At 41.4% G+C, this 25,938-nt stretch overlaps 2 protein-coding genes across 5 annotated transcripts; both read right to left on the reverse strand.

Moving 5' to 3' along the window:
• Positions 1-7,866: 7,866 nt before the first annotated feature.
• On the reverse strand, positions 7,867-19,494 carry LOC136508617 (protein NUCLEOLAR FACTOR 1-like). Of its 4 annotated transcripts, XM_066503339.1 has the most exons (24): positions 19,311-19,494; positions 19,111-19,200; positions 18,547-18,739; positions 18,152-18,293; positions 17,199-17,304; positions 15,328-15,428; positions 15,116-15,238; positions 14,731-14,811; positions 14,367-14,512; positions 12,948-13,020; positions 11,715-11,774; positions 11,361-11,399; positions 11,188-11,276; positions 10,971-11,035; positions 10,669-10,715; positions 10,513-10,572; positions 10,222-10,293; positions 9,723-9,752; positions 9,461-9,555; positions 9,248-9,353; positions 9,083-9,145; positions 8,915-8,986; positions 8,364-8,462; positions 7,867-8,245 (listed from the first exon to the last, which is right to left on the reverse strand). In XM_066503339.1, exons 1-23 carry the CDS (start codon positions 19,348-19,350, stop codon positions 8,388-8,390), a joined length of 1,968 nt encoding a protein of 655 aa, XP_066359436.1. In that variant the 5' UTR covers positions 19,351-19,494; the 3' UTR covers positions 7,867-8,245; positions 8,364-8,387. The 4 variants fall into 4 exon arrangements, with proteins under 4 accessions (XP_066359436.1, XP_066359437.1, XP_066359435.1 ...); XM_066503340.1 differs by lacking the exon at positions 7,867-8,245 and having other exon boundaries at positions 8,265-8,462; positions 18,547-18,736; XM_066503338.1 differs by lacking the exon at positions 7,867-8,245 and having other exon boundaries at positions 8,265-8,462.
• A 2,405-nt stretch (positions 19,495-21,899) lies between these two features.
• LOC136509339 (uncharacterized) lies at positions 21,900-24,382 on the reverse strand. Its single transcript, XM_066504164.1, has 7 exons — positions 24,254-24,382; positions 23,919-24,170; positions 23,637-23,694; positions 23,404-23,528; positions 22,655-22,717; positions 22,442-22,566; positions 21,900-22,311 (listed from the first exon to the last, which is right to left on the reverse strand). Exons 1-7 carry the CDS (start codon positions 24,272-24,274, stop codon positions 22,176-22,178), a joined length of 780 nt encoding a protein of 259 aa, XP_066360261.1. The 5' UTR covers positions 24,275-24,382; the 3' UTR covers positions 21,900-22,175.
• Between the last annotated feature and the right edge of the window lie 1,556 nt (positions 24,383-25,938).

Consider the following 25,938-nt stretch of genomic DNA (forward strand, 5'->3'; position numbering starts at 1 on the left):
GCATGCACGTCGGCTTCGGCCTCCGGTCTTTGCACGCGTACAGCAGCCACTGCATGGACCTGCCTCCGGTCTTCGCTTCGGCCTCCGATCTTCCCGTGCTCCGTCGCCGAGGCCGTGCACATTGCGTGCCTGCCCACCTGCGCAGGCCCGTTGTGCTGCCGAGAAGCTGCGGCGCATTGCCCGGACGCCGCCCACACCGTACTAACGTCCCCGTCCAGCACGGCGTGCTGGAGAGCCTAGAGCCACCGGCGCAACCACGGAGCCACCATGTAGCGATGTGCACGCGCTCGGCACTCGTCATCCGCTTCTTCTCCACTAGCAAGTGCTCCGCTTCCTGCTTTCGTCTTCTTGGCCGTGGTGACGAGGATGAGTAAAGGTATTCATGTATTTTTTGTTTTATTTTCAAGAGGAAAAGAAAGTATATGACATACGCACGACGTTATGATGACATCATCAAGCTAATAGCAGGCCACAGAGCATGCAGCGGCTGCGGCTCAGCCACGCTCAGGAGCTCAGCCAGAGCTCGCCATGTCACTGCTCACCCCGTCCTGCGACGACGGTCAAGCCCGGCTCGTGCATACGGTCGTATACGGTATACGCGTGGCAAAGCGAAGCGAGAGCAGGCGAGCGAGTAAGCTGAGCGTGCTGCTGGGTGGTGGAGGAGAGCACCTCGGCGTCGCCTTTTATAGGCTAGAGGAGGGGGGGTTGGCCGGTGAGCACAGCAACTCGCCTTTAATGGCAGCACTGCAGCGGGCGTCGGCTTGCGAGCATCGCCTGCTTGCGACGACGCTGGCACTGAGGCGATGGAGCTGCGCGTGGACGATGAAGTTCTTCTGCTCTTGCAGGTACGCCGCGCCGCGGAGAGCCATCGACAGGAGCAGCAGCAGGGTGGCGCGGCACCACAGGGCCGCTTAACCGGTTAGCCGGGCCGAAATGCACGAACCCTGTCATGATTCGAGCAGGAAAACACACATGCATGCCCGGCAGACGAGCTACGGCGGCGAGTGCAGGCATGGCTCCACCGACGCAAAAAGCCGATGTGTGTGCATGCATGCGTGGACCTGCAGTGAACCATTTTAAAAGTTCATGGACCAAAAATGCAAGAGTCAAAGTTGATGGACCTAGATGACACAAAACGAAAGTTAATGGACCTAAAAATACAGTTTCAAAGTTGATGATCTAGATAACACTTCACCGAAAATTAATGGACCTCCGGTGTATTTTACTCATTAATCATCATTCATCAACTGCCGTGCTTACTAGTAGAAGTATTCTACAGGGAAGCCGCCGTACACTCTACCGATAGCACTGGTAGCAGGGCGAGGGCAGTCACAGAAACTATCAACAATGGCATTAGTTATCTTGCCACCTAAATATTTTACTGATGTGACAAAAGATTTATTGGAGAGAGTGGATGAAATGATTTTTTTAATAAGAAACTATGTTTACACAAGAACCAAGACATGAAGAGATATGATAGGTAAATAATGGAGAGAAGATGTGCGACTAAGAAAAAAATTATTCTGTGAAAACTATCCGTCGTGAACGTAGTACCTGTATGCATAGAAACCATACACGGTTCGTAGCATTGGGAGTGTTGGGGAGAGATGATAGGAAAAGGCAGGCCGGCAGGCCGATCGACGGAGATTGGAGTCGGAGCTCGTGCTTGCTTGCGTGCCATCATGACTGACTCGATCGAGCTCGGAATGTGCAGGCAGGCAAGCGGAGTAGTGTGTGTGTGTGTGTGTGTGAAAATATTATAGATAGGTACACATCAATATATAATAGAAAAAGTTAGGTTTTTTTGATTTTGACTTTCTTAAAAAAGAAAAATAAATATATAGTCAAGAAAGAAGATCTAGAATATATCAAAATTCAATATTTATATAAAATGTAATCCTTCCTTTTTTTGAATCTCCTTTTTTTTATTCTTATTGAATCGTGGTAAAGTATTCTAATCCAATAAGGATTTCGCGGGCGAATATTTACTCTTTCCTGTCTTATTTGTTAATTTAGAACCTTATCAAATAAAGCAATTTTTTTGGTTTGTTTCGCCATCCCACCCAATGAAGTGTTAGGATTCTTTCCAAAAAAATCCTATGTAGTCATAGGTTTTGTCGTTCCCACAGCTTCTCCTTTAATGGTTAGGTTTGAATCCTGCAATGGAGCTTCCAAAAAATTTATTTCCGAGTCAATTTTCTCAGTTTTATTAACCCGGCTGCTCTTTATTTATTGCTTTATATTTGTTGTTTCAAAAGTAAAGTTACGATTTCGAATTCTCTCTTTTTTTTTTTTTTTTAGAATTTTATTATATTGATGCTTTATCACATTGCCTTTTTTTTTATGATGTAATTCATAGACCATACACATGGGAATCCTATATCTTTCTTATTCTTCTTCCTTCTATCTATCATCCCTCCTTTTATCCACATCCCTTTAGTTTTGCTTCACAGCCTAGAATCAGGTTTCTTTTGTAGAGAAAAAAATGCAGTTGCTACAACTATATGATAGATCTACTCATTTTTGATAGATGTATTTATTCACATAGTGACTGTTTCTTAGTTAGGATCTCGACAATACGAAGCAATAGGTTGGTTATTAGTTAATTTTCTATCATTACTAAGTTTTTTTCTATTTTTAGTAGGGTTCAGACAATTTTTTTTTTATTTTTGACCCTAAAGAAAAAACTAACGAGTCACACACTAAGCATAGCAATTATATTAAAAGATTTATTAATTTTCATTAAATCTTATAGAAAGAGGGATACTTTCTTCTTTTTTTTAGGGATTTTTGGAAAAACAAGGTTCTTGTCTTTTTTATTCTATCACTGGGCGGAATGGGAAGACATGGTTAGTTATTCTTCTTCTACGAATATCCAAATTTTGACACCTAATACTCCATAGATAGTTCGAATTGGATAGCAGCAATAATCAATTTTAGCGCGAATTGTTTGGAGGGGTAGTCTACCCTTTTTGATGCATTCGGCACGTGCAATTTCTTTTCCTGCTAGACGACCCGCAATTTGGATTTTTATTCCCTTTATATTCGCTTTTTTAGTTAATTCAATAGCTTTTTTCATTGCTTTTCGGAATGAAACTCTATTTTTTAATTGGAAAGCTATATATTCCGCAAGAATATTAGGTTGTCTATAAGGTTCTTTAACCTTTTCGATAGCAATATTAAGTCTCTGGTTTACAGAATTAACTTCCTTTTGGAGATCTTTCTCTAATTCTTCGATTGCTCCCTTTTTCTTTAATAAATTGGGGAATCCAATATGGATTATGACGTGGATTGTATCGATTTCTTTTTGAATTTCTATATGTGTAATTACTTCAGAACTTGAGTCTGATTCCATTTTTCTATTCGAGCCTTTTTTCCTATTCTTTTGTATATAGTTCTTGATACAATTCCGTATTTTTTTATCTTCCTGTAGACCTTCAGAATAATTTTTTGGTTGTGCGAACCAAAAGGAATGGTGATTTTGGGTTGTACCAAGTCTGAAACCGAGTGGATTTATTTTTTGTCCCATATTTTTCTATTATATTTCTTTTTTTTTACTGGGAATCGAAATTTTAGATTGATCTAAAGATTATTTAGATTTCTTTACTATATTTAGTACAATTGTTATATTACACATCGTTTTTTTTATAGAATAACTACGTCCTCGAGCTCGAGGTCTGAATTTTTTCATAATAGTACTCCTACTGACTTCGGCTTTAGTGATGAATAAATTTGTTTTGTCGAAATCCCTATAATGAGTAGCATTTGCTGCTGCCGAATAAACCAACTTTAAGATGGGATACGATGCTCGATAAGGCATGAGATTCAGTATCATAACGGTTTCCTCGTAGTAACGCCAGCGAATCTCATCTAGAACTCTTTGTGCTTTGAAAACAGACATATGTATGCGTATATATATATATATATATATATATATATATATATATATATATATATATATATATATATATATATATATATATATATATATATATATATATATATATATATAGGCTAGCTTTGCTTGTCGTCCTTGCATTATTATTTATTATTATGTTGTTGTTGGTTGCCATTGTTGAGGCTGTGATAAAGACGATCGAAGCTTGTCCGAATAGAGCTAAGCCGCTTGGCTAGAAGATGTGGGAACACTAACTAGGGCCATGTTCATTTTGTAAATTTTTTTAACCCGATGAATAGTACCATTTTCGTCTTATTTGACAAATATTGTCCAATCGTGGACCAACTAGGCTCAAAAGATTCATCTCGTGATTTCCAACTAAACTTTGTTATTTTTTTTACCTACATTTAATACTCCATGCAAGCGGCTAAAAATTAATGTGATGAAAAGAAAGTAAAAAAACTTAGAATTTGGATGGCATCTAAACAAGGCCAGGTGAAGGTACCACACAACCTCAAAGTGGGGGTGGGGCGACTCACCATCTCCTCACTCCTCACTCCTCATCTGCCGTTGGAATGGAATGCATGCTTTTTTATTATAGTACTACTCCTATCCTACTGCTAGTACTAGTGTGTGTATATATACACACACACTAGTATGCTGCAGGGCTCGTCACGGATTTCCTGTGGAGGCCGGACAGAATCCTCTCCGCCCGGCCCGTTCATGTCATTCCCGTACAAGCCTCCATCCGCACACCAAACCGCCTACAGCAATTGATCGGTATACAAGGATTCGTTCATCACCCCACCACCTTGCACGCACCACGCAGCATCCATAGATTAGTTTGTTCCTACAACGTGACACATGCTCAATCTGGTATACCATAGATTTCCTATACGGTAGACGTCCAACTCGCGATGGGTGTTTTCACGGCTCTCACGACACAGAATTTGCTTATCTGGTAACCAACATTATAAGAGTGGCAGGCAAGCTTTGGAAATGGACGACGGGAATAATACTAGGGCCTTGTTTAGATGGCCTCAAAATTCCAAGTTTTTTCACTCTCTCTCCATCACATCAATTTTTAGATGCATACATGTAGCATTAAATATAGGTAAAAAAATAACTAATTGCACAGTTTGATTGTAAATCACGAGACGAATCTTTTAAGCCTAGTTAGTCCATGATCAGATAAAGTTTATCAAATACAAACGAAACATGCTACAATATCCAGATTGTAAAAATTTGCAATCTAAACAAGGCTTAGCTAGAAGCAGCTATAGTACTAGTAGTATCATGGATGTGATTAGTTCGCCACCCAGAGTGGATCTGCTCTCGTGTCTCGTCTCTCGTCCAGGACAGAGCGGAGCAGCCTGTCTGTCGTCTCTCACTCTCGCCAAGCGCGGAGACTATTTTTATACTTCTCCGTACTCGGTATACATACATAAAATATTAAATATAAACTAATTACGAAATTAATTACATAGTTTGTGACTAATTTACAAGACGAATCTTTTGAGCCTAATTAGCTCATGATTTGACAATGTTTTGCTACAGTAACATGTACTAATGACAGATTAATTAGGCTTAAAAAATTCATCTCGTGAAGTACTAAGAGATTATGTAATTTATTTATTTTATTAGTATCCGTACACTCCATACAATCTCCTCCCGACACACCTCCTAAATTTTAGTAGCTGCATCCGAACAGCCCTTAGCACAGGATCGGACAGACACGCAGCCATGTGATTGCATGCATTATTGTCGGCAGTGCACGCGCACGGACATGATCGTTCATGAACGCGGATGTTGCAGAAGACAGACACCAATGGCTCGGTTGCCATGCGCGTGTGTTCACGAAGCTAAGCACACGTACCCGACGTACTCCTACGCACTATCTTTGTCTGCTGTCAGGAAGGTTTAAATCATCGATTAAATCAGTTCAATACTACCATCAAATCAATCGACAAATATCCAATTGATTTTTACGAGAAACTTTTCTGCATTCAAGTGCTCTTTGATATTACCCTTCTGGACTTCTAAGAAAGGTTTCGAATTTGCAAAAGATCAAGTGAACTCTCAAACCCTTAACCTCTTTTTCCTTCTCCTTTTTTCTCTTTTTCTTCTCTGCTCTGCTCTTTTTCCTATGCGCCACTTGTTTTTCTCATCATGCAGCAAAGGAGTAGGAGCTTACGAGTAGCAGCCAAAGAATTTCGGAAGAGCTAGCGCCTGGACGTCCGTACACAGCTCTCGAGCCTCCACTACGACGAGAGACAGGCGTGCGGTGGGGCAAGGGGGTGAAAGATGGCAACGGGGACTTTCCCCGTCGGGTTTTGCCTCCCCATCCCTGTCCCCACGGGGGAGAAATTTCCCCGTCCCCGTCCCCGTCCCCATCCCCGCCAAGGCTCGCGGGGGACGATGTCTCCCCATCCCCTAACCCGAGCCGGGAAACATACCCGACGGGGTCCCCATCCCCGCTACACAAAGATCTATAGTACTCGAATCAATTATACAGAAGAAGAAATGTCGACCATAGAACGCATCTTGCAACAAGAAATAAGATGCTTAGTTTAGAGACCACGGCACACTTGCTTACAAAATTTGCAAAGAAATCGCACACAAGATCTCACAAATCCATTAAATCCACTCGTGCTTGTGTCAGGATGAAAAGTAGACACAAGATGACAAGAGCCACCTGCTGCTGTCCACTATCAAGAATTCAAGATGAGAAATAGGAGACGCAAGATCCATCTTTCCTACAGATTGAAGCACCGAGCAGTAGACTGTAGACGCCACATGCTCCTGCTGGTGTGGCTGGTCTCCTGCATCGGGACCGTGGCCACGGTCTGGTCGGGCCGCTGGGAGCACCGAGCGTGCCACGAGCAAGGGAGGGGCGTGGGGAGATGGCCGGCGTAGACTCACGGTGGCGCTCAGCACGGCGCGAATAAGTCGAAGCTGCTGGTGGAGGCGCGCCTGGTGCTCTGGCGGCTGTGGGAGTGGTTGAGGTGGACGAGCAGGCTGGGAAGTCGAGGGATTAGGGTTAGATTTTGTATATATACTTGAACCGCTACTAGGCCTTCGTGGGCCGATTTGAACGGACCTGAAGCCTGCGACTGCGACACTTCTATATGCTCTAAGCGGGGCGGGTTTGCAGGGATCGGGTTCGGAGGATGGATCCCCATCCCCATCCCCGCCAGCCCCGACGGGGATTGTTTTCCTACCATTTGGATCCCCATGGGGAAGAAAAAGGCCCCGTCCCCGTCCCCTAATAGGGGAATTCCCCGTGGGAAATCGGGGATCGGGGGCCCGTTGCCATCTGGGTGAGCGGATGAGCGGCCGCCACGGCTCGCCCACGCGCGCAGCCCGGCTCGGTGACCAACGTCAGGCAGGGGCTCGGGGCAGCGGCTGACGAGGTGCCTCTCGGCCGGATCGGAGTCGGCGCTAGAGGCGGCAGCGCTCGCGCTCAAAGTCAGAAATCTTGCGTCGCGGCCGGTCGCTCCATATAAGAGGACGAGAGGTGATTTTTTTTTTGTTTTTGTTTCTAGGAGATGGGACTCGGTCCTACATAGGTGTGGGAGCCACGTCTGGATGTGGGTCATAGGACGGACGCACGTGCCATATCATTATGGAAAGAATTTTGGTGGCGAAGGCACACTAATGAGCATCAAGGATTCAAGGTCACGGAAAAACACAAGAGCTAGGCAGCGGCGTGAGTAGACCAGGTGACAAGGAGAGGAGATAGACATTGGGCCCAGTTTTAGCATGGCTCCGGTTCTGGTTTCCTGCGGCTCCTCACAAGGAGCCCTGTCAAACAGCCATCTGAAAAAACTGTTCCTTGCAAGAAGCTCGAAGGAGCTGTGTTTTTTAACTAACGAGACAGCTAAAAAAAAGTGGTCTCTCACAACATAATACAGATTATTACAAAATTGCCACTCGAACCATTTTTGCCAAATGTTTTAAAAACGGCTTTAACTCACAAAAAAATTTGCTCCACACGAGGAGCCAGACCTACCAAACGGAGCCAAAGAGGTGACTACGGCTCAAGAGGAGTCTGGCAACTTGAGAAAAGATAAAAGAATACCTAAAACATATCCAACAGCCTACCTTTAATGGCTCATCCTAAATTCATCCAACATTTAAATAAAATCTGTTAGTAGTGAAACGGATTTTGATTTTGTTAGTCTAATGTCCAGATTCTTGTCTGGCTGCAAAATTGCCCGGCAGGCAAACAAGCAAACAGCGCCTGGGACTAGATTTTAGTTGTTTGGGTGAGCGCTTCAGGTCGGGGCGTCATCCAAACAGCCCGTAGTGCTCCGGTGCATCCAACAACGTAACTCTTTGGCGGACCTTATAGATCACATGGATATCCCCAGAGTGGATTTGTTAATAATAGATGGTATATGGTCAAAATATAGCTTATGGATAAATATAAAAAGCATTCATCTGCTCAACAGTAGGGGCTAACCTACTAGGCTGCTACATGGCTACATCAGCAGAAGACAAACATGCCCTTGTCCGAGGAAATCAACCTTCGTGTGGAAGATGTCCCAACAATCCGCTCTAACTGCAAGTTAGCAACAAGGTCAATTCACACGAAGACGAAGGATAACTAACATGTTGGTGGAGATTAACTCATGGAGTCAAGCAATGCATATAAACTTGTAAAAGATACAGCATAAGAAATTGGACATACACAAGACTAGCAAATAATCAGGAGAGAATTGCATGTGAAACTGTTGAGCATTAACCAAAACCAGGTGAGACAAATTTTCAAACAGAAGCTCAAAACCCGAAAGCTTGTGATTCTAATCTTGAATCCAGACTGTGTGAAATTTGATAGTGCGACTACAAAGATTAAAATAAATTTGTTCATACTGCTAACTGAACAGCTGAACTGCATGATACTATGGATCACAAACTCCATGAAATGAATGTTTCTGCAGAGCGTGAAATTAATAGCGGGACAAGATTACAGTTTCCATGATGGAACCAAACTTAGTGAAATAATGAACTCACCTTAAGAAGGTCAAGACGAGAAAAAAGGACATTGCACTTCCGGTTCTCTGATTCATCTAGCATATTAACAAGCTGAAAGGAAGATACAAACCCAAGGGAGATTAACTTTCAAAACCTCTTCACCATAAACCATGAGACAAAGCAATGAAATTGCAATTTAGCCAATACCTCCGGATAAAATTCATTTCTCCCTGGCAATGAATAAATTAGTAAATGCTTTGTTCCTCTGATCTGCACGTCAAGAAATAATGACGAATATCCTTAGACAATACACCTAACACAGAAACAACAGGAATCGCAGAATACAATAAGTAATGCTTCAGACAATTTTACCTTGTATCGGTGGTAGAAGTGAGATCTTTCACTATAAAGCAAGATCTTTTTCTTGCCCTCAAAAAACCAGAGTCTTGAACGAGATATATCCTGTTGTGATGTAGCCCTGATTTGGGAGCACATTGAGATAAATACCACTTGTCTTAAGACTAAGGGCAGATAACTTAAATTGAACTAATAAAATAATCTATAATGAAAAGAAGGTCTACTCACTCTCCAATTCGACAAAATGACGCTTCCTTAGATTTTATGAAATTGCTTATTCGAATATATTCAAAGTACGAACTAACGAATAGCAGCAATCCACCCTGCATTGCACTAGACAATTAGCGAATCTTGCAAGAGATAGTCATTGTAGGAGCATGGACATTATCAATATTTACAGGAGATGCTGAGCATCAAAAACTAAGTTCCTACAAAATTTCCAAAGTATCAAACACAACTGAATGTTCGCACATAACAGAATAGAGCATACCTCATCCAAGTCCTGGATCTTTGGATATACCTGTAACACATCATATAATATAAAAAGGACAGATGTATTAAATAATATATTAATACACATTTATATATGGAATAGATCACGAAAAATGGTGAAATAATAACTCTAGAATTTTCAGCAGTATGTAGCCAAGAGACTGTCATGGTGGGGCACACCTAAAGGCCACATGCCAATAAGCCTCCCACAGCTTGAGCTAGCCCAGTCAAGTAAGCTAGATATTTGCTTAGAGATTTAGTCAAGTTGATAAGATTAGTTAGCTGGTTATCAGATAAGTTTACTGACTAGACTGTCAAGATAGATCGATTTTCTAGGATGTTTGTAGAATTTGAACTAGCCTAAGTACACTTTGAAGGATAGTACAAAGTTGCTCAGATTATTCTGTAACTAGTAAATCCTTCATTATAAGAAATGTACTATTTGAGCTAACTCCAGTACATTGGAAGATATCTTATACAAGCATAAAAGAACAGACCTTGTTGCAGAAATAATCAAAGCGTGCATCATCAGCTTCAGCAATAGAAGATGCATCAAATCGTTCATACACCTGTTTAGTAATTGCACATTGAAAAGGATTAAAATAGTCAAGAACTGTTTTGGTAAATAAGATATAAAATTATGCATGAACTTTAGTATAACTCAGGAGGATTCTGAATCCATGGCATTAAGACCTTTTTTTACACAAATATATCTATGAGTAAAATTTAAGTTTTATTCACTATATATGCAACAATGTGGCAGAATCAAGATGGATAAGAGCATTCACCTGCCGCACTTCAAGTTGTATTTTGGGAAGAACACCTGCATACTCGGTCACCATTTTAATCTAGTAGAAGTTGTAAAACTATTAATTCAACAATACATGTACTCCCTTAAAGGGAGGAAAGAAACAGCAAACTCAGTGATTTGAATCATGGCATACCTTTCCTTCATAATTTAAGCATAATCCATTAAATAAAGCATTAATCTCTGCATAACATGGAAAACAATTGAAATTTGAAATGCACATAGGTATATGAACAAACAAATGGACAAATATGTAATAGATGTAAAAGAAGCCTGCATAGCATCATTAAATTATCATTTATCAACCAAATAACTAATCAAGGTCTCGTGGTTCCTGTGCATAACTAGTTGCCTTGAGCATCAGTTTCTATGTTACTGAAAACAAGAGGAGAGGAGGGAAGGGGGCAGGTCAAAACCACATTCCAGCTGAATCCATACCTGGTGTAAGGTATGAGCTCAACAGTATTGTCTGCCGATAGTACTGTGCATGCTGATCCAAGTACCTTGGACATCAATGTACAAGCTTAATTAATATGGATATAGTTTGAGAATACCCATAAATAATTAATAATGAATTGCCATGAAAATTGACTGTCCACAATACAGAGAGTCGATGTTATCAGAGCATTAAAAATATTCAAGGAAACAGAATTACCATGGTCTAATTCGCATCACATTGGTTCCATGTTCGTTTGTTGGCAACTGATTAAGTTGTTCAAACACAGCCTCCAGATGCTCCCAGTTCTACATCCATGCATAAACTGTCATTTGTACCAAAAGGTACAAAACCAAATGTAAGTAGAAAAATATATAAGCCTTGAAGTTTACCTGCATAGATATCACATCTGCATGATCAACCACCACTATCTGCATACAAACCATTTTAGAAATAAGTAAACAAGGAGAAAGGAGAAACAGAAGGAAAAAAAAATGCACTCTGTTCCATTCCTAAATACAAGTCTATGTTGAGATACAAATCTTTGAATTAGTTCTTGTTCAAATAGACTAATACATTAGCAACCTGCAACATACAATATTCTGGAGTACTTTGGGTGAGAGATATAGTTTATACGTTTTTTTTCATGTGAATCTAGATTCTCAACATACTATTTATGGTTTAAAAAAAAAGACGTGTATCTAGTAATGAGGTGGCGAATAGATCATAAGGTCAAAGAAACTAACTTCAATTGAAGATAGGAAATCAAAATCCTTCTCCTTGCCATGTTCTCCTCCATCAATTTTCTGATAACAGAAAAGCATAAAGCATAAACAATAGAACTCCATAACAATATACATGTTCCAGAAGTTCAAACAGAAAAGCATAAAGCATAAACAATAGAACTCCATAACAATATACATGTTCCAGAAGTTCAATTTAATGTAATTAATTAGAAAACAAAGTTATGAACTGAGGTGAAAGAAATTGGTGTTTAACAATAAAAAAATGCAGATAAAATTTATGGCTGCTATATAGCTAAGTTCTAATGGTGTGGCATACAGAAGACTTTTAAATGGGACAACCGCCTTAATCGCTGGTAGACTTTTTGTTTATTTGGATCCCAAAGAATTTGGTGTGACCTACCAGTCAGGCCTTTTGAACAAGGAACAAGATGGGCCATTGAGAGGAAGTTTTCTATTAAGACAACAGAGTATTTTCTGCTGGATTGTCTTGTTTGCAGGGATGGAGCTTGCTACGAAAGGAGGGGAACAAGATGAAGATTGACAAGATCATAGCAGGGATGCTGAAATGGCTTGGTTTCAGACAGTGTTTTATACCCCCATCAAAGTTCAGTATATCAGACAAATCTCCAATCATGCTTGAAACGCGCTAAAGCTTGATGACACTATTTATTGCTTTCGATAATACTGTTTCGTTCATCCAATCAGACAGGTATCGTTTAGATTGACCAATCCAACAGCTAATCTCCATTAAGGCTTTATTAATGCATTTTCCTCAACCAGCATTTTCCTGAGGATTCTGTCCTACAGAAGCTGCTACTTCTCAAAGCCATCACACTAGAAGTGTAGTGCCATTTACATTTACCTGTACCCACAAGTTCTGCCATCAGCACTATGACACATCTTGCATACTTCCGCCCATTCTACTGTACATTCTACGAAGCAAGATTGCAAAACCACCCAAAAAAACCAGCTTCTTGCTATAGCATACAGCGGTTCCCACCTGGATCTCCCCACAATACTACTGGCTAACCACCACCAGTGTCATATCCTAAGTATTCCAGCAATTTCCATATACTTTTCAGGAAGGAGTACATCAAATTCTAGATCAATAGGACAATAGCATACAAGGTCTGCCCAGAATAAGAGTAATGTACAACTGCAGAACACGAGTAAGTACTGTACAGGTTATGAAGTCTATGAAGAAATCTTGTTTTTGAAAAAAAAAATACTTACACGTTTCAGTGCTAAAGGAGATGCAACTATTATATCAGAAGAATAGAAGTTACTATACAGCTTAATAGACTTCCTGCAGAAACATTAGTTCAAACATTAATTATTTAGACGTTCTCAGTAATCAATATGCTAGAAAAAAATAAGTAGAGCATATATTCTCAGGAAGACTAGCTTATCTGTTTCTGAAAGTTATATTTTGGTCATAAGATTATATTCCCTTCGTTTCAAAAAATAAGGCATGGTATGACTCGTGGCGGTCTCCAAACTAAACTTTGAGCATTAATTTCTCTTATGACATATTATTGATAATGGCAATATCACGTTCATAAGAAAAAACATTAAAATATGAACCCGATGGTTTTTTCTTAATAAATATTATCTACATATTGTTAGATTAATTGTTGCTCAAAGTTCACGAAGTTTGATCTTAGGTTGTGTGTGTAGCTGTGTACAAAGAAACAGAATATGCCACCTGGCACCTGCCACTCAAATGAGTATCATAGACTAACAATTTTTACTTTAAGGCGCCATACTATTATAGACTAGAACAAACAACATCATTAAATTACAAAGAATGTGAAATAACTGCTATTCCATAGCCAATATTGATTTAAGAACACCATAACACCTGATGCATTACTTAGCAAAGACTTTTTGAATCAAATTATTTTGCAAAGTGAGTTTCACGAATGAGGACAATTGAATTTAAATGCCAAATTCTGAAAATAGAAGATCAAATTATCAAACCATTGCAAAAGATAAAGACAAACATGTGACATATGCTTGTTTTGTAGAAGATAAAATTCAGTGAAGTCCAGGCAAATGGATGAGTACTGAACATTGTAATGATGAAAATAAGATTATGACATGAGTGGATTTCCAACAAAGGACTAAAATAAAAGCTGCTGATTGAAACTTGAAATGGGAACATAGTGAAATATAGAGTTATAGATCCACAACTCAATATACATTGAAATCCAAACTGTCAATTTGCAGTCATGTGATGGTAAAAGGAGGAAAGATCATTTTAACTATAATCTGTGGAAAGTGAAGAGAAACAAGCTGCAGTCTGAAACTGAAAATTATTATAAGCAACTTAAATACTTAATGCTCTTCCATCCCAGTAGACCAAGAAATGCAGTTACTCCTGCCCAGCTCCGAGGAAAAATGCTTCACTTCTGCTGCCTCATGCAAGATGCTGTACTACTACAGAGAGAGAGAGAAGATGTTGTGCCAGTGTGTAGCTGCATGGGCATGGGAGCCAAGGAGTGTCCATCCAACACCACACTAAATGTTGCATGCGCGGAACGGGAGCCCAGAAGCTGCCACCCAGTATTCTGGGACTACGAGAAAAGGTAGTTGCGCCTTCTATTATGGAATGGAGGGAGTCAATGTTAAGTAATTATATAGAATACTCACTTCGTTAATTTTACGCCAAAAAGAAAGTGATCATCAATATCTCCAGCAAAAAGAAGGTCAAAGTCTGCAGGTTTTGTGCTATGTTCAGGTATCCCCTCGTCATCTGATTCACCAAACTCCTTTTTAAATTGTCCCATGGCACTATCCTAGAGAAAAGAGAAAGATATCACTTAGCACCAGAAATAAAAGCATATGAGAGCGAGCTATTGATATGGTTATATCTGTACATAACCCTATCAGCTATTGTATCAGCAGAAAAAAGGATCAAATGTATGTAGGATTGTTTTTATATAAACTTACTTCACATCTTGAAGAAATCAGAACCCAAATCATTGCATATAAATATAAGAAAATGAAAATTTACCTTTTGTGGCAATGGAGAAAGCTGGATCAATCTCTTCACAATGCGTCGTGCAAAACTTTTGAGAGGTAACAAGAAAAGAACCTAAAAATATATTTAGACAAAAGAAAACAGGATTAATATGAATGTATCTTAAAGACTGGATTTATGGTACAGGCCCCACCAAAGTACCAAACCGATAGCATGCCAGATAAGTTTACTTATTGACAATTGCATGAGAAAAGGACTCAAAGTTTACTTATTGACAATCACAAAGAAAATATTGCAAAACAAATGCAGGATAGCACACTAAAATACAACTAAAAATATCTGGTAGTGTAATCTCAGTTAATGTATCCACGGCAACAGAACAGGTGCTCAACATGTCAATATTCTTGATGTGATATACCTTTGGTCGCGTAAAACCCTGATCAAGGTATGTCTTATCATCCGAAATATCTCTGTCAGTGTCATTCCTAAGCTTCGCGTCATTTCTAATTACAACATCTCGCGTCCTATGAACATGATTCAACTGCAGAAGTAGCGCGCTTTGCAGATTAGCCAGCACCATCAAGAGGTTCAAGAATAATAACATGACCAAAAAGAGATAGTAAAGCTTACAGCATGCATAAGATAAGCGTCCATGGTACTGGAATCAGGACCATTACTTTTCAGATAAAATGGCTTCTTATTGCAATGCATTATGTCACGATAACTGTTACCTACAGTAATACATGAAGAATAAAATTATATCTAACATTAAGGAAAATAGAAAGCATACCATACATCATACTGTGAACAAATTTAACGAGATACAGCCCTAATTTGGCTGTTTAGTTACTGCATCACAGAAAGTAGGGTTTGGAATTGACTGGTGGAGCTAAAATTGTATCGGTAACCCATCTTTTCTGCAATATGATTAGACCAAGGATAGAATAGGCATACACCATGAATAGACTTCACTCTTTGGGATTTAGAACAACTAAAAGTGCTATCTTGTTCCATATACAAAAAGTAACACAAATGGCCAAATGTAAGATCAACACTTAAGTGACAGTGGTAAAAAAAGTGACCAGGCAACAGCTGGTTCATGCAAGATTGTAGAAAAAATTCCTGGTTTTGTAAAATCTGATAACTTATCACCTGTCTTAGATATTCTTTTTTGAAACCCAGACAGCCATTGTAGGGAGGGGATAGAGCCCATCTTCTGAGTTCTGGAGTTTATTTCTCCTTGTTGCTGTTTGTCTGCCCAGGAGGGTTTGTTTCCCTTGTACACAAAATTCTATTTCCCTCTCTTAATTGAAAGGCAGAGCTCCTGCCGTTACATTCAAAAAAAAAAGATATTCTTTTTTGAAACCTATATTTGCTCTAGCTAAGATAATCTCTTATAAAGCAATATATAAATGCAGAAATAGCGAAGGTAAAGTGCTTTAAAGTCACCAATGTGAGCTGCCATAAGGGCCTGTTTGGGAGAGCTCCAGCTCCAATAATTTGTGGTACTGTGTCAAGGGCGTGAAGGGCGGGCCTAGTGCAAGCGGTAGAGTCTTACCGCCTGTGACCGGAAGGTCCCGGGTTCGAGTCGCGGTCTTCTCGCATTGCACAGGCGAGGGTAAGGCTTGCCACTGACACCCTTCCCTAGACCCCGCACAGAGCGGGAACTCTCTGCACTGGGTACGCCCTTTTTTACTGTGTCAAGGGCGTAGACTGAGGGTGTGTGTGCCAGTGAACCTTACGGTTCTCATTTTTGACTAAGATGTAGGCTTTCAAGCTCTCTGCTCTCCCAGACAGGCCCCAAGTATCAGGAAAGAAAAGAACCATTACCTTCCCAGCTACAATCAAGACAGAGAGATGCTGTTTCTCACAAATAAATAAAACTTAGGCACACAATTATTATTCTAATATTACTGAGCTCTACCACAAAAACCGATAACTAAAACCTTTATTCACTCTAGGCCAAGATAACTGTTATAGTGTTATTAAATACTCCCTCCATTTCAAATTATAGGTCGTTCTGGCTTTTCTAGATACATAGCTTTTGCTATGTACCTAGATATACATTATGTCTAGATACATAGTAAAAGTTATGTATCTAGAAAAGCCAGAATGGCTTACAATTTGGAATGGTGCAAGTAACAAATAATCCAGAAATAGTTAAAGCAAACAGGTTTAGAGCCACCGAAACTCAGCAACCATAAAGCCTATTCAGCAGACCTCCAGATCCACCTATTTCACAAATTCATGAAGGTGGAGCTGGAGCCTGGAAGAAGAGTGAGGGTTGGTGTCTCAGTAAGCTATAATGGTTCTCATTTACAACTGGAAACAGAAGCTTAAAACTTCATTTTTAACCTACAACTCTGTATTTTGGGATACTATAGGAATGGAGCACTCCCAAACAGGCCTCAAGTGTAAAACAAGAAAGAACAATGACCTTCGCAGCTGTGATTAAGGCAGACAAGGAAGAGATGCTGTTTATTGCAATAAAGAGAACTTACAAAGAGAGAAGAAGCTCATTCGAGAATTTAAATGATCAGACAGCGTACGTTGCCAATGGTCTCTCAACTTTCCTTTGACATCACGAAGATGATCATCACAAGCTTCCTAAAATAACAAAGCATCAAGGTTCTTCTTAATCATCCCAAAACTGTCATGCACAATTGATAAGATAACCAAATCACAAAGCTAGTGACTAATTTGACATTTAGTTTAGTCAATCAACAAGACATAGACAAACAAAAATGAACAAGAGCAATATTTTAGAGGATATTGTGCTTAACAAAATTTGACAAACTTCATAATATGTGCACCATACGAATATTAAGAAATCACAGAAACAAGTATTTCTTGTGACACAGACAATAATGCCCCCCCCCCCCCCCCCCCCCCCCAATCATTTATTTCCAGTTCCCCAACTCCAACTTGTAAGATGAGAGATGGACAGTTGAGAAAGTGTATGAAGTACATAGAATGCAAATGTATTTATTTTCTAAGTAACTCACTCACATGCTTATAAAAAAATTATTAGGTACCAAAACACGCTTAAGGTAATAACTGATTTAAACTAAGAGTACTAGTAAATCTTTGAAAGGTCAGCTACAAATTCACATAAATTCAATGACCAGGCTGAAAAGATCAAGTTCCCCTTTCTTTCGTATGATGTGTGTGATTCAATTTAGCCTTCAAACACGGAAACCCAATGAAAGAGGTATACAGTTCGACAATGACCCGATCGCCACTATAATGGGCACTGCCATTATGCATATTATGCATAGTTATTTTTCTCGGCAGCATTAGGCATAGTTATTATTCCAGGGTAATATAGCATCCGAACTTGAAATATATTATAGAACATCTCAATATTGGATAGTACACCCTATCATCTAACAATATTCAGATGACAACCATACAAATTTCAAAATACATACATAAGGATTAACCAAAACTATACCTGCACATTTTCACCTGTTCCAACCCATTTGGACCTTGGAATGTCCACAGCAGGCATTTCCCATTTAAATTTATAGTTTTTCTTCATCAACGCCTTGACTTCTTCATTTGTCATGATGTGGCTTACATGACGATGAAATGAACTGCAAAACAGATAGACGGAGACGGTGTTGAAAAAGGAGTGACAATGCACACAAGAACAGGAAATGGCCAATATATAGAAATGATAAGCATCTTTTGTCACTTCTGCTTACTGATAATAATGGATGGAATTTCAACGAAAAATCACCAATTCAACTATACCCCGACAGTAAAAGTCATGAGGGCTAACCTACTCAGATCAGTCTAAAAAGATAACTACTAACACAAATCACAAATCATATATGCAGCACTAACCATGAAGTCTCTGTTTCATCAAAACAATCATTGCCATTGTTTATCGTATCACCTGGCGCATCACCGCTAGGAGCGTCATATTCATCTTCCATGTCATCTTCATCACTCTGTGCTGTGCCTTGAAAGCTCCCATTGGCTTTTTTGTCAAGTTGAACAGTCCCCGCAGCTCCGGATTCCGTATCTAAAATTTCTGCTGCACACAATGCTTAAGTTACGTAAGAACGAGCGTGAGCACTATTTTGTCACAGGAAGCAAAAAAAGAAAAAAAAAAAGCGAGCGAAAGTGGAGGAAGGCCGATGGTACGATTGCACGCCACTACGCAAAGAAATTTGAGTTAAAACCTGTCGTCAGTTGAGTAACTCCACAATAAAATTCTCTAGTGGCACAAACTAGCAACTTAAGCTTCTTGCTACTAGATGCAGACCATTGGAGAATGAAGATGCATAAATAAATAATCCAATGAGGGCCACACGGAGGAGTTGCACGTGAAGTCAATAGCCAATTAAGAACTTTCCGCTACTCATTCGACCTAAAGAAACCAACGCAAGGAGAAGAGGATCAGACCGTCATCGTGCTCCGACAGCTGGGGATTCTCCTCCGGTAACTCAGCTCCCTGCTTCGTGGACTTCGGCCTCTTTGGCTGGTTCTTCGATCCTGTGACGACAGCAACAGCAACAGCAACACGAGAAGGGAAAAAACACGTTAGGACAGCTCGAACGGAGGGGAGGAGGTGGTGCCGAATCGGTTTGGGCAGGGCTTCGTACCTCGAGCGGCGGCGGAAGGCATGGGCTTGCGCTTCCCCATCTCCCTTGGGGATGGCAGTGGAGCACGCCCGACCTGAGAGAGGAGCAGGAACGGAAGGCCGGGCGGGCGGCGGGCGGCGGAGAGTTTTGAGGAGCAGCTCAGGCGCAGCCGTGCAGGCACAGGGGGTCCGGGCCGGGCGGCGGGCGGCGGCGTGGAGGGCAGTCTTTGGGAGCGCGGGAGGGTGCAGGAGTACAGGTTGGGCTGTGGGCTTAATGGGCCCAATGTGAAGTTGCATAAATGAGCCGTGAAAAACAAAATATTAGGTAACTTCATTCATTTTCCATTTGGAATTCTATTTGCTTTTACCGAACACTACTCACAAAAAACAAGTAACACTCTCATAGGATCTATCTGTTTCTACAATGGGTCCGTCTACTGCACAACTATGTGTTTTATGTAGTTTCAACACATGAATTTTTTTGCACCATAGGATTAAGATCCAACAGTCTCCACCCTTCTTCTACCTCTAGCCTCCACATATCACATATCACAATTTTTTTTCTACGGAAGGACAAATCATAGATCCGCCGCCGCCGCCACTGCCATGGCCGGCGCGGGCACGGGGAGGCGCGCTGGGCGTTGGGAGGCGCCGCCACCGCCACTACCATGGCCGGCGACGCATTCGCGGCGGGAGGAAGGGATAGGGGCCGTTGCACCGCAGGTGCGCCCACCACCGGGCGCTCGCCCGCAGCAGCGCGCAGCAGCGTCGGACAGTTGCCACCGCGGCGCCGCATCGGGAGACGGAGAGGGAGGGGCGGAGGGAGGGGAAGAGAAGACTCACCCGCGCAGGGGACGAAGGGGGAGGGGGGCCGCCGGTGCGCTGGCGGGGGCGGCGGTGGCGGGAGCGGTGGCGTCGCAGGAGGTGTGGCCACGCCTCGTGAGAGACCGAGAGGGAGAGGACGGGAGAGGAAGAGAGATAAAAAAATCCATGTGTTTTTTTGTGCTAAAACACATGTGTGTTGTATAGCATTTCTGTTCTACAATTGTTCCTCCTTTCGCGCGCACCAAAGACAAATTTACAGCAAATGGCTTTTTTCCAACACAAGAGAACTACACATCAATATATTAAGATACAACAATTGATCCAGTTACAAGTTGAATCCACGGCATGAGTTAGTTTTTTAACCGGTAGTGATAGCACTCCCTTTCCCGCGCGCGCCTGCACTCCACCCCCCGCTCACGCCTGCACGCCTCTGCCCGCACCTGCATTTCACGCTCCCACGTAGGGCCCACGCCGCCTGGATATCACCCCGTGCCGTCAGACTGTGCATGGGGACCGCTCACGCCCCCTCTCGCTTTCTCACGCACATCCCATATGCAACACCCAATCTCCTTTTAAAACAGCCAGATGCAACACTTTGTAACATACATATGAAGACAGATGAACATTTAAAACATGCTTCTGAAATACTTGAAAAAAAACACATGAAAAATGCTTGAAAACCATTGCAAACATAAGCAAAATTCAGATAAAACACTTGCAACATATATGTGAGATATATGCAACATCTAGATAAACACACGTGTAACATATGTCCGAAAACACAGATGAAACATTGGGAACAGACGCTTGCAACATACATGTACAACCATGGCAACATATGCAACATCTTGATCTACTTTTGCAATATCCATCTGAAACACTTACAGCGTACCTCTAAAACACTTAGAAACGTGCGCTTGCAACATGCTTTTCACCCTTCTTCCGTGCGACTGGAAAGCAAGAGCAGGGAATGGCCGGTTTCGGCTAGCCGGCGGCCGAGGATGGTGTCGCAGCCTGGCAGTGGCCAGCTGCGCCTGCGCTTGGCTTGGGCCTGGCCGGCAACGACCCCCTCTCCTGGTTGCCTGACCACACGCGGCATCGGGGCGCCTGCGCGGCTGCTGCTGGGTTGGCCCGGCCAGCCAACAACACCGGCGAGCGGCCAGACCCCGGTGGCGGCAAGGAGGCTCACCGACTCAGTGGAGGTGGCCGCGGCCAGCGGGCGGCGTGGTGCGGCGGTGGAGAACGCAGCGAGGCGAAGTGGGGAAATGTCGCAGTGTCCAGTTTTTTTTTAGAAGCCGTCGAAGCGTCCAGTTAATTTGGTAGAACTTAGAAGGTAGCAAGGTATGTCCGGGCGGACGGACGCCCTAACCGTAGCATTTCCGTTTTTTAACACATATATGGGCCTTTGAAGATCTAAACAATCATATCCAGTATCTAACCCAAAACCTCTCCCAGAGCCTTAGCTCCAGCCATCACCCAGAGCACTGCTTGCTCAGCAATCTCCTGTCCACCAGTTTGTGGAAGGTGTTGCGGATAATTTGAACTCAATGAAGAACATGGCATGGACAATATGTTTTCAGTTATTTGTTTTTGTCCCCCCCACAACGATGTAGGGCCTGATTTCACAGTAACTTCCTCATTTTATTATTATGAGTGAAGTCTGACTATATATATATCTTGTATATGGATGAGCACTGGAAAAGAAAATTTCATTGATATAGCTTTTTATGTTTGTTTTCGAAGCAACAGCTCTGAATTTGACAAGTCGTAACCATTAAGTAAAGAATAGTTTCAAGCTCATAGCAACTTATATTCTGTAGACCATGAGTCCATGACTCCACATTCTGTTTTTCACAGGTAAGTACTAAGTAGTCATCTTTAACTTCATTTTCCATATGGTAGTAGGAAAAAAAAATGAAAAACTAGAATAAGCTACAGAAAATACATGGGCGAAGCAATAATGGACACTAATACTGACTATATGACTAATAAGGCTAAGGACTAAAAAGTCTAAACTTGTGCAAGATCTTACAGGGATGACTATTAAGGGTATTATGTATATTTACTTTTGTGAGTTCTTGGTAATGCGCCAAAGTAAACCTCCGATAATATTGTTTATGGAGTGAGAAGCCATTGGAACTATAATGCTTGAGGAAGCTATGGTTCCTATACCATAGGCAAAGCCAACAAATGTTGCCCTGGAAACATAAAAAAATGTATAAGAATATATCTGAATCTTATCAACATGTTAACACTTATGTGTATAGCAGGAGATAGTACACTTTTTCCAGTTGCACACATGCAAAAATACTGCAGAAAAGTATGTACCAGATTGCAAATGAATATTTCTTGCCATTGCCCAAGTGAAGAACACCAAAAATGGTTCCAATTATAAGGACACTAATCCAGTTCAGTCCCAACATAGGCATCATCGCCCCTCGAAAGAGCAACTCCTGTTATATGTAAAGCGTACATAAAAAGTAACTTTATTAACCAAACCAGTGTTCTTAAGCAATATTATCTTTTAATCGATGAGCTCACCTCAGTCATCCCAGGGAGACAAGCAACAACAATGTAGTCCAGAGGCTCTAGAGATGTAAGGATCTAATGGATGAAAATAAAATAATTGAGTTGGATTTCAATAAGAGATATCCAGTATCTAAAAATGCTGAGTAAGCTTGGCAAGGTTCGAGTCCAAAAGTGATTTCAGGAGAAGACATTACAGACTAATTGTTGACAATAGAATGGAAAGAGATCCTAGTATCCTACACCTGCATGTCAAGAACTCTGGATTGGTAGTCACGAATATGCGAAATTGAAGGGAGTAAAGAATAGGTTGGTGGAAGGCTTCATGTAAAGAGAGTTCTTTTTGTGACACCAATATAATTAACTCTGTTGGCGCAAGGCACTGCGAAACTTTATGTTTCATTAGGGTAAAAGACCAGAACATACAAAGAACTATATCTTTCAGTGTATAACAGAATGCTTTTCATAGGAAATGAGGTTAGCTCAACTGGTTGGGTGGGAGGTGTGGTAATGCACCCAACCACCCAGATTCAAGTGATCAAGGCCTCTCTTGGCTTGAATTTGTGTGCCTATTTCTCTTCTTAATGAAAAACCGTTAGTTCCTCCTAGGTTGGATCTCGTTTTTTAACAGAATGCTTCTCATTACGCTGAACCTCTATAAGATATTAGAACTATGTTATTTATCAGCATGTTGAAATGTGAAACCAATAACTCCAAGAAAAGAGACAACTCAAAAGATATTCGAAGTATTCATAGTTACGAACTTGTCTATTTGCAGCTTCACTGGAATCTCTGAAATCTGACCATGTTTGTAGCAAAATGTATCTACTAGAGGAGATTACTATTACAAGTCCCGCAACCAACTCAAGATGCCAAGTTTCAAAATTGACTGCAGAAAAAGCAGTAGTTAAGTTAATAATATGATATAAGGCATTTTGCCTAGTCAAAAATATCACATTAAATCTGATTTACTTGTAAAGATGTAGAAAAAACTTACATGAAACATCTGTAGGATCAGCAATTGGCCATCCATTTAAAGATGCTAGGTGTGATGCCTACGGTAGACAATCAGCCATTTTATTATGAAATTCAGGATTTGATACAGAGGGCAAAAAGTAAGCAATCTGGGTTCATAAAGAGTTCAGGATACTGCAAGAATAACAGCAGAGCACAAACTCATATGCGTTTAGTATAACTTACACCAAAGCAACATTTAGAATTCGCTATCAAAGCCGTCTCAAGAACTGAAAGTTGTTCTAGAGAACACCACAGTGTTTACCTGGCGAAGCAGAAGCCCTCCAGCAAGCAGCAAGCCTGATGTGAGAGTGCAAGCCTGAAGAACAGCAGTCCTTGGGGCACCTGAAATCTGATCGTCAGTAGCAACATCCTCGCTATTGACGTCAAGGCTTGTGCTGGCACTTCCTCCACTGCCCGAAGAAGCTTCCTCACTTACCAACAGCGAATCCTTTGACTCGTTTGGAAAACTTCTCCTTTTCCTCTTGGTGTTCTTTGTCGCAAATGTTACGACCTCCTTCAATATCGAACAATGTATGTTTGTCATATGCATACATCGAGAGCAACTAAAAGTCACTCATGTGACACAACACTGCTTACAGTAAGTCGGCCAGACTGCATATGTTTCCATGTAGCAACCGGGCTTTGCACGTTCCAACCTAATCAAGCATTATCTGTCAATGTAAGGGTACCAGAATGACATAAGCAATAGTTTCTAAAAAATAATGATAATAATCAGACATTTCCACATGAAAACTCAAGTAGTAAACATACGCAAGAAGGTCAATTTACAGAGGAAAAGGAAATAGTCCTATGTTCAGCCTTCCTAACACTGACATGAACATTATTATTATTATTTTTCGATTAGACTAGTTACTACAGCACCAACTGCGGTGTCTGGATGAGGGGGCCGTACCGTATTATATGGTTACAGTTTCTACCATATACTGTCTTTTGATTCCGTTGAAAACTTGAAATCGATTCTACGGTATTATAGGTGTATTTATGACCGACCTCCCCTTGCTACAGTAGCTTTTGAAGATATATTAATCCACTATATTTTTCGGTTCCTCCAATCACTGCCAATCTGCCATGCTTGTGGTTGAACAAAAGCAAGCATCCCCAAGAAATAGTGGATGGTTGAATTCAATCACCCTGCATCACGAGAGCATGTACATATAACCCTATCTCCGAAACAGCCAAATGTCCGGAAAAGAGCCCATGGACCATGGTTGGTGGAGAATGGATTTCCCACGAAGTGAAACAGCCGGAACGGGCAGATGCCGAGCGGCGACTGGCAGGCATGGGCTATGGCCTATGGGCCATGGCCTACGGCCCATTGGAGCTGAACAGTCGAGGGCTCGAGGCCTACGGCATGGGCTATGGCCTATGGGCCATGGCCTACGGCCCATTGTACGTTTTCCATTTTTCCAATCGAGGAAGAGATTAGGAGTTGGAGTCAGCAGGTTTGTGCTGACGGATTTAAAGGCGTGTTTTGGTTAGTGGCCTCGCAGGCAACCGAGCAAACTCATCATAGCCGCTAGACGACTGAACTGAAATCGATGACATGAGGCTGCTGCATGGCAGCCTTGCCTGCCCGCACAACCAAACAGGCTTAGATGGTGAGCGTGAATCACTGAATCATAGAGCATGCAGGTGGCCAAGATACTATTGAGTATTTTTTGCAGACACGCAATCTCTTGTATACCAATGCAAACACAAGGAGAGTAAAATTTTCAGTTCAGAAGAAGCTTGTATACCAATGCAAACACAAGGAAAGTAAAATTTTCAGTTCAGAAGAAGAATGAACATAATTAGGCTTGGACCAACAGTTAGGGTGTGTCTGTCAGTCTGCTGGTCCTAGCCACGCACAACTAGGCCCGCCGTAGCCCGTAGACAAATCTCTGCATCCACTTCTCCACGGCAACCCCCAAACCAGCTGCTTTTTGTAAATAAACTTTATATTATGTGGAGAGACGCTTATGCTGAAATTTAGCTTATGTTGATGCTTATGCTGAAATGTTGTAAGAGAAAAACAATGTTCCATGGTTGAAAAGTAGCTCAAGCGAACAGGGATAATGATTCCGAGAACTCAAATCTGATCATCTTATCTGCTTCTCTGCTGCAACATGGAGTACGTGTGTATAACTTCTGTTTCTACGCCAAGAGCTTATCATCCTGAAAATATTCTGTTCACTTTTGGCGTTCATTTCATCAGAGTTGTCCTTGATCGCCGGGCACGCAAACATACACTGGAGACAAATAACAAAGCGATGGCCAATTTT

Source organism: Miscanthus floridulus, chromosome 15 (genome assembly GCF_019320115.1).
Source record: "Miscanthus floridulus cultivar M001 chromosome 15, ASM1932011v1, whole genome shotgun sequence".
Lineage (NCBI taxonomy): Eukaryota > Viridiplantae > Streptophyta > Magnoliopsida > Poales > Poaceae > Miscanthus > Miscanthus floridulus.